An 8,978-nucleotide genomic window follows, 5' to 3' on the forward strand; every position below is an offset into this window, starting at 1 on the left:
AATTCAAATAATTACATTATTTTATTACTAATCAAAGTAACGTATTTACAAAATTACCCTTTAAGAAGAAAACTTATTTTTAAAGCTTGTGATTTACAACTTTTGAACAAAACTAAGAAGTAAATTCTTTGGGAAAGACCTAAACTTTCAGACATAATTTATTGAATAAATCTATTTAATTCTTAAAAGTCGTGAAGCTTTTCCAAAAAGCACACTAATTATAATTAAACTATTTCATTGAGGATATAAATTGGAATTTCATGAAATTTGATATTGATAGCTTAATGGAACAAATCATTTTATCCTATGACAGTAGTGTTAAAGGGAGTACAATTAGAATTTTTTAACTAGAGAAATTAAAGAGAGAAATTAGAGAGAGTGTAGTAGAGAAAGTGTAGATAGTGGAAAGAAAGTGGAGGGAGAGAAACTCTAAGCAAAGGAAGTAGGAGAAAGAGAACGGAGGAAAAGTAAGAAATAAAAATTAAGGAGAAGATTAGTGAGGTAGAGAAGGTGGGGAGAGGGAAGTAGAATTAAAGAGGACAAAAAATAGGGAGGGAGGCTTGTAGTGAGAAATCTAAGAGAGCATGTGGAGAAAGAATGTTAGGAGAACAACACAGGGAGAGGAAGCAGTAGGGAAAGCGCAGAGAGAAATGGGGGAGATAAAGTAGAGAGAGTAGCTAGGGAGGGGGGCAGTTTTTGTCTTTGTATTTTTTTTTTTTTTTTCGGGGACAAGAGTTTTGATAAAAATTATCGTGTAATATCTTAAATATGTTTTTACAATACATTAATTTCAGTTTATATTTTACTTTATTTTTATTTCACTCTCAACAAAGAATTCAAAATAGCTTAAACAATGCATTCAAAACATTATACCTTACCTCTCAAAATAACCAACATACTTGAGAGAAATTCATGATCCAATTAAGTCGTCTGAATGGTCAACAGCATAGCTGATAATCATTTTGTATTAAACTTGAGCTGAAAATCAACTTCTTTCTCCAAAACTAGTCTAGAAATGCACTTATTTCCCACAAACAAAAACAAAAATAAAACTGGAAAAATAAAATAAAAGCATTCAACAAAAGCTAGCTCTTTACAAGAGAATTAAAGCTAGTATGATGCATTACTGTTTTAGCACTTCGTAGATACATTGTAACAGAGATGCAAACTGGCTTTTTTATGCAAACTAGTTCGTATGCATTGATTGTACAACAAACTATCTTTGTTTTAGGTACCACCTTACAATATTTCAGATTACCTTCTATCCAGAGGTAACTTTTGAATATACTTCTTCAAGCATTTACAGTACATCATGATAACCACCCACCAGCTTGTAGAAAATGTTACTTTTAACGAGTTTGGAATTTGCACCTGTTAATGAAATATTTAGGCAGGGACAATTCTCTCCATCTGCCAAACTCTCCAAAGGGTTTACTTTTCAAATAGGTTGAATAAACTTCTTGGATGTGGGATACTTACCAACAATCATTGTATTTTTCATCTACAGGGCATATCAGTAAACAAGCACTTTCAACTTGGTTAAATGCTTAGTGTCAGAAAGTACCTTCTCCAGAAACTGACATCGGCTGATGCTTGGCTCTTCAAGACAAGCCATAGCCCCTGTCTCCACTTCAATACTTCCAAGTTCATCAATTGATCATCAAGGCCTAAAATCTTAGTATTTTTTTAAACCCACCAGAAAAAATAATTTCTCTCCAATGAGGTAGCATCTCCAAACCTCTTCTCATATTTGCTGGAAGGTTATCATTAGTGGTCATTACTATTTGAACTATTCACGAGGACACAAAGCCATATTTGAAAACATTTTTCTTACATTTGTTCTAACTTCTAAGGCTCGGACTTTAACATTCTATCAAGTAAATATTAAATACAACAATATAAGTTTTTGCAATGGAACAAGTCAAATTAACACATTTTGAAAATTTTATATAGCAATAATGTTATTTTGTCTAAGAACCTTTGTTTAATTTTCCTTTCATTTATATTTTTAAAGAGTATGACACTGATACATCAATTATAGGCCATGGTCGGTTTTCTTACACTTCATAGCAACACACAAATATATAGTTCTCCTAATGTGTGGACATATATATAAATGATTTCAGAATATAAAATAAACTACATGCAGTAGATATTATATGGATGCAAAATGCCAGGTCAAACTTTTTAAAAATCTTTTAATTCCCTACTTTGAAATATAAAAGGAAAAATGCAACTGCAGCATAAACAGTAAGTGCCACAGAAAAAACTAGAATAAATGTATATATGGCCATTGCAATTACTTATCTAATAGTATAAGAAAGCATTAAGATGCAATATTTGTTCTCCGAACTCCATTAAAATATCCAAAAACAAAAATGACAACAAAAGCAGCACATGAATTTTCTACTTGTACAATAGCATAGATATTACAGAAATTTGCATTTCCATATCCTTTTGAGAATCATAAAGTAAAATAGGAGCCATCACTGTGTTTGGTCTGCTGAAGTTTTTGCATGCACTTCACATAATCTGCTCGATGACAACAAGCAAAACAAAATCATATCAATTTACCGATAAAGCTTTACCACCAGAAACAGAGAAAGAGAGTAGCTTGACAAGGGCATGCATGACAAACCAGATAAATTTAAACATATCATCCAATTCAAAACTAACTGTCGGCTGGGTTTCAAGATTCTTCATCTGGAAAACATCATACGAATAAAGAATAATCAGTGACATTTCAATACTAAAGAGTGGAATTTTATGACTTCTAAATTACCGGTTTGCATAGCATGCAGGTCAAAACAAAAATAAATAAAGAAATAAATAAGAAGCCAAATAAATACATCAATTGAATGTATGATTTTTATTTACTTTCAATTGATTAATTACCTCTTCTTGGAATTTGATGTTAGGATCATCATCCAACTGTCTTTTACTTGCACCCTGCCCATGTAACAACTTAAACCCACACTTTTTGATCTCCCATTTCACATCTTTTCCCTCTACAAACACACGGATAGAAACTTGGGTGAAGTTGCTACAAATAGAGGACCACTTTGCCCCAAATGCACTTTCCAAATCGAACCCTGTGCACCTAATTAAGACGTGATCTTCATCTTTACTTCCAGTATGAGGCAACCAACCACCATCATAATTATAAACACAGTCATCATCACTGTTAATGTTGTTGGTTTTGAAATTCAATTCGAATCGGGTCTCAGCTACTGTAGAAGAACTATACACAAAAACAATGCAAAAGATAAAATCGAAGCGGGTATCAGTAACATTAAACCAATTTGGAGGAAGCTGGATATCGACTGAGTTCCCACGATCCGTTTTATGGCTGAACCACTCTGGAATCTCATCTCCTGGATACACCGTTTCAAGATATGAAATATCCTGTACCACATAGACAATAAATTAATCAAGTCACCGTAGAAATGATCCAGTTCATAAACTAGCTAGAGCATATATATGTATATATATATATATATATACACATGAGAATATTCTATTGGACGACATTGGACAGCTAATTTTGTTGTTCACCTGGTTACATATAATACACTTTATGGAAAACGTATATATATATATATACAGGGAGAGAGAAATATATTAATATATATATATATATATACATACATCCAGATCCTGAGCAATCAAAGTTCTACTGCGATCAGCAATTACTTGGTTGCGTGAGTTGCTATCCAATTTTAGACAACGGCTAAAATTATAAATGTAATGTCTTTTTTTTACAACTACATCCTGAGCAGCCAAAGTTCCACCGTAATCAGCAATTTCGTGGTTGCCTGTGTGGATATCCAATTTTAGACTATGGTTCACTTTATAAACGTAACGTCTTTCTTTTTTTGCAGTCGGAGTCCTCCAAGTCCAACTTGATATTGTCTCCAGTGAGGTGCAACACTCTGCTTCGATATGAGATAAACATGGTGGAAGCTCTGGTATTGTTTTCAATCTCCCACAACCGGTTATATTCAAATATCCAAGAGATGAACTTGTACAATCCTCCGGGATTTCTGGAAGCTTTTCCAGCTTTTGGCAACGAGAAATATCCATCTCCTTGAGATATTTCATCTTCCAAATGCATTCCGGTAGACTTTTAATTGCTGTCCCACGCAATTTTAAATCCCTTATATTCAATGGAAGGTTTTCTATGCCACCTTCCAGCTTGTCACAATCACTCAGATTTAGATACTTAAGCTTGTGGAGATCCTTAAAAAATGAAGGAATTTCAACCAAATTTTTACAACCTTCAAGATTTATACGTTCAAGATTTATAGCCCCACTCAAGTTTGGGAATCGAATAAGGTGCTCTGAATATCTAAGATCCAACTTCTTTAACTTCACAGGGACCTGCAACAAACCAAAAACTAATAAAATAAAATGATTATATATATATATATATATATATACATATAATACAACATGATATATTATATATGCACATAAGTAACTAAATAAGTTTATCATGTATAACATATACCTGCTCCTCATCCCAATTTAGCTCCACTAGTTGGCTCTCACGCATTACAAGTTCAACAACATTCTCTACCCTGAAATCTGATGGCAAATCTTTAAAACGGTATGAATCCCACTGAAAATATCTTAGCTCATTAGAATCAAATGACTCAAGACCTTCAGGTGGGAGATATATAATTTTGCATGATTCCTTTTTGTGCGGCCTAGACAATCCTAGTTTTCTTAACAGTATGCCTTTCCAACCAAATCTTTTGTCACAATGCATTTTAAGGAATCGCAGATTGTTCATTTTTGAGAATGCTGTAGATTTCACATGTACATCATTTTCCAGTTCAGATTGATCCAATAATATGCCTTCAATTTCATAGCTTCCCTGAAAATCAAACCAATAAACATATAGATAAGGATACAATTTTACTAGCATAAAAGTACACCAAATAAATGTAGGAATTTATGCAATTACCGTATTTTTCGCCAATACACGAGAAATATCCTTAGCCTTCCACAGCCTAGTACGATTTCCAGGTTCTTTGCTTTCATCACAAACAATAGTCTGACCCATCTGTCGTATTAAAGAATGCATGGACAGTCCATTTTGACCTTCAATTATTAAGCACTTATCAATAAGATCGCTTATTTTTTTGGAAGCACCACCTCGATCTATTATGCTTTCAACAAATTCTCTATCAACTTCACCAAGAAAATAGCATGCAATGTCAAGAAAAGCATCCTGGATGGCTGTGTAGCCTTTTTTGTCTTTTCTCCCTAATTGGTCAAAACTTATTCTCAACACTTTTTCAATGTTTTTGTTTGGTTCACTTTGCAGCTCCTCCAATGCACTTTCCCAATCTTTTATGCTCTTGGAGTAAAGAGAAGAACCCAAGACTTTAAGAGCTAATGGATTACCATCGGTGTAATTTGCCATTTTTTCTGATAAAGTAGCATAATCTCTTGCAAGATCCGAATTTTGCTTAAAAGCATGCAAATGGAAGAGCTCAAGAGCTTCAAAGTCATTTAACCTCTTAACCTCATAAACTTGATCAGCCACTGTCCTAAGCACCTGCACATCTCTAGATGTTACAATGATTCTACTTCCACCACCAAACTTGTACATAGATAATAAGTTGTCAAATTGGGATGTCACATCATCCAAATCATCCAAGACAATAAGGACCTTTGTACGTCTGAGTCTGTCTTGAATACTTGGGGATTCCATGCTTAGATTGTCTGTTTTATCCTTTAACAATTCACGAACAAGTTTCTCTCTCAAATGAAATTCTTCTCTATCAATGCGAAGAAAGCAATGACTTTCGAAATGATGGTATAAGTTTTGAAATACAGCCTCAGCAAGGGTGGTCTTTCCAATACCCCCCATGCCATAAAGACCAATGATACGAACATCCATTGAGCCAATGCCTAATAATCCTTCAACTTCTTTGATCTGATTTTTAATTCCAACCAAGCCCTGCTTGGAATGATCATACGTTGATGGGTATTTAGACAATTTCAACAAGATATCTTCAACAACTTTATCAATAAACTTGTATTCGGGCCTAGCAAATTCATAAGAAATAATCAAATACAACTGTTAGAAACAGAGGATCATTTTTTTGGATTAAATGGGGGTAAAAGAAACAGAGGATCATTAATATAAATTTTGGTGAATATTTAAAAGAAATAAATAATTAGGTATTTATTGATCAGATGACTTAAATTTCTATTCAGTATTTTATATTTTTGCACTTACTGATTGATTAAAAAAGAAATAGTGCTATTAATTGTGATTTCCATCACTTGTTAGAAAAAAATATAAAAGGGAAAATATCATATAATATGGATAATTAAGGGATGTATTTATAATATTTTCGCATGATTTGATAATACATTAAACTCTGTTAGTTAGTCTCTTAAGCAAATAAGTGACAATTTACAATATACATATTATAAAATCAATAAGATAGAAATTTACCTAAAATTCTTTGAATCATAGCCGCTGAGATTGGTCACTTCCTTGAGAGCATCCCTCCATTGCTGCACCTTGTCCATTTTGTTCTTGAAACGTTGTTCATGTTTGTTAAATGCTTCTGCATAACTCCCATCCTGTTTGCGTACAATGGATGGCTCTATGCCGTAAAAAATGGGTATTATGATATCGTTGCCATATCTTTTGCAATCAAGTATGCGAACCACCTCATCCAAACACCATGTCGAAGAAGCAAAGTCTTTGGAAAAAACTATTATGCAAATCTTAGATTCCTTAATGGCCTCCATAATTTCTGAAATCTTATGGCCACTTTCTAGGTTTTCGTCATCTTTGAAGGTCAGGATATGCTTTTGACACAAAGCATTATAAAGATGTCCAATAAAGCCATCACGGGTGTCCTCACCTCTGAAACTGAGAAACACTTCATACTTATCTTGACAAGTAGAATATGATGATGATGATGAAGCAACCAAGTTTGTAACCTGCAAACCCACAAGCAAAGTAAACTTTGAGTGCATAAATAATTGAGTGTAGCAAATTCACAATCAAGGAGAGAGATCTTCTCTTGTTCATGATCCGGGAAGTCCATTATCTGCTTATATTCGGTATCACCAAAAGGTGTGTATTAGTGCATGAAAATTGGACAATTAACACATATGATATAAGTCTATGTAGGCTGATCCTGAGCAAAGATTATGTCCAATTTAGTCGGATAAGCAAAACATAGGATGGCAGCTAAAAGTATGCGAAATGTCATATAAAAGGAACTATGTTTTGGTGGTTATAGACAAACTTGAGTATCTATTAACTTTAAAATAAAGCAAAACAAGTTAATTAAGGTGTCTTTTGATAACATGAATAGTTTTAGTGTTTGTTGTTTAGTTTTTTCTACCTGATAATGTGTAATTTGATTATGTCATGTGTTAACTAATGGTAATTATAGTGTGTTAAAGATTTTAGACAACTATAAATTTGAAGGAAAGAAAAAAAATAAAAAAAATAAAAAAACCAAAAACCAATACAATTTGAAGTTGTGTTCAATTTGGCCTTTATGTCTTTTTCTTTTCTTCCTTAATCTTGTAGTGAACTTAAATATTTAACAAATTGTAACCATCACTAATTAATACTTAATATAAACAAATTAAATTAATTCCAAAAAATTAAGCAGGGAAAAAGCAATACTAAAATTAAAAACAACCACCTTACCAAGCAGCACTTAAATTTACCTTGTTGGGGACCTTATATAGAATATTGCTTAAGCCAGGCCTTAATTTTTTATGAAAGCCTGAATACCTGCGTGAAAAGTCGCAAGCCATAATTTAGAAGGTCTAAAGGCCTAAAGCACATACAATACGAGTATATGTATATATATATAAATTCTCAAGACAAGAATTGTCCTAATAAGTATGGTTTTTCATGACCTCTTTTCAGATTTGAATCACTTTAAAAGTTAAGATGTAAAAATGTATTTAAAATTTGTATTTGTACTAACAGAGATCTTGAAGTAACTCAAGGGCTCATAAAAAAGGTTTTAATTGAAAATTCATCCGGACCTGGTGAGATAATATATATATATATATATATTTCTATATATTTATGTATATGTGTATATGATTCTATTCCTTTGCAGGTAGCGTGCTTTATGTCATACATTCTCTCCACTCACAAACTTAAAAAAAAAATAAAAAATGATGAAGAGTGTTGCCAAGATTTTCTAGTACTTTTGGTTTTATCTTTTACTACCAGTACTAGTCTAGATTGCTAGACCCACGGACTCAATGTTCTAAGCATGGGTTGGGTTCAATATAATCTTGAACTAACATTTTAGGAATCTTGAATGGTGGTCATGTGTGTGTGAGAGAAAGAAGGTTTTGTTGATCCAAATAACGCAAAAAACAGAACAGAAATTAAGTTGGAAAGAGAACGTAACTGATTGTGTATGGTTCGGTTACGGCTTCGTTTATTACGAAATAGGCATGCGGAGTTGTGCGCAGTATTGAAGAGTACTGTAGAACCCATGTACGAGTTGGGGAAGCAAAATCTTGGTGACAAAGAAAGTATACCAGAGTACAGCACCATCAGATCTGGAAGAAGAAGGTGGACAAAACGGTGTCGTATTAGGAACCGCTGTTTTAGGAGTGGAAAAACCCAGTGTCAGAACGTAGCTGGTTGCTCAAAAACGTTAGTTTTAGGAGAGGTTTACTTGGAAAGCTGCGTTAAACTTTACTCCGCTTTGGGAAACTTATTAATCTACTTTGGGTAAAATTACAAAATACCCCCTTTAACTTTCAAGATTGTCATTTTTTTATATGAAATTTTTGTAATTTCATGTACTCTTAAATTAATTTAGTTGTAGAAAGTTACAATAATACCCCCTTTTATTTGGACCTTCCGATTTTAGTTGAAAATATGAGATTTTTTTCTCTAATTATTCAAAAGTTGAATGTAACAAATGATAGTAATGACCTTCTTAAGTTCTTTCTTTTTA

General features: G+C 33.0%; 1 protein-coding gene across 2 annotated transcripts; it reads right to left on the minus strand.

Moving 5' to 3' along the window:
• Positions 1–2,270: 2,270 nt before the first annotated feature.
• LOC112488917 (disease resistance protein RUN1) lies at positions 2,271–8,687 on the minus strand. Of its 2 annotated transcripts, XM_048463682.2 has the most exons (9): positions 8,421–8,687; positions 7,717–7,783; positions 6,476–6,972; positions 4,970–6,059; positions 4,511–4,879; positions 3,649–4,380; positions 2,896–3,405; positions 2,639–2,703; positions 2,271–2,532 (listed from the first exon to the last, which is right to left on the minus strand). In XM_048463682.2, coding segments are annotated over exons 1-9 (3,480 nt in total). In that variant the 5' UTR covers positions 8,570–8,687; the 3' UTR covers positions 2,271–2,531. The 2 variants fall into 2 exon arrangements, with proteins under 2 accessions (XP_048319639.1, XP_048319638.1); XM_048463681.2 differs by having other exon boundaries at positions 2,271–2,703.
• Between the last annotated feature and the right edge of the window lie 291 nt (positions 8,688–8,978).

This window comes from Ziziphus jujuba, chromosome 6 (assembly GCF_031755915.1).
Source record: "Ziziphus jujuba cultivar Dongzao chromosome 6, ASM3175591v1".
Classification (NCBI taxonomy): Eukaryota; Viridiplantae; Streptophyta; class Magnoliopsida; order Rosales; family Rhamnaceae; genus Ziziphus; species Ziziphus jujuba.

What these genes read in the sequence shown, in the direction of transcription:
- LOC112488917 (XM_048463681.2), bottom strand. Translation starts at nt 8,569, where the DNA reads ATGGTGCTGTACTCTGGTATACTTTCTTTGTCACCAAGATTTTGCTTC. An exon ending in TATATAAGGTCCCCAACAAG is followed by an intron (nt 6,973 to 7,716) that starts GTAAATTTAAGT and finishes GTGGGTTTGCAG; the next exon opens with GTTACAAACTTGGTTGCTTC. An exon ending in TAAATTGGGATGAGGAGCAG is followed by an intron (nt 4,381 to 4,510) that starts GTATATGTTATA and finishes GGTTTGTTGCAG; the next exon opens with GTCCCTGTGAAGTTAAAGAA.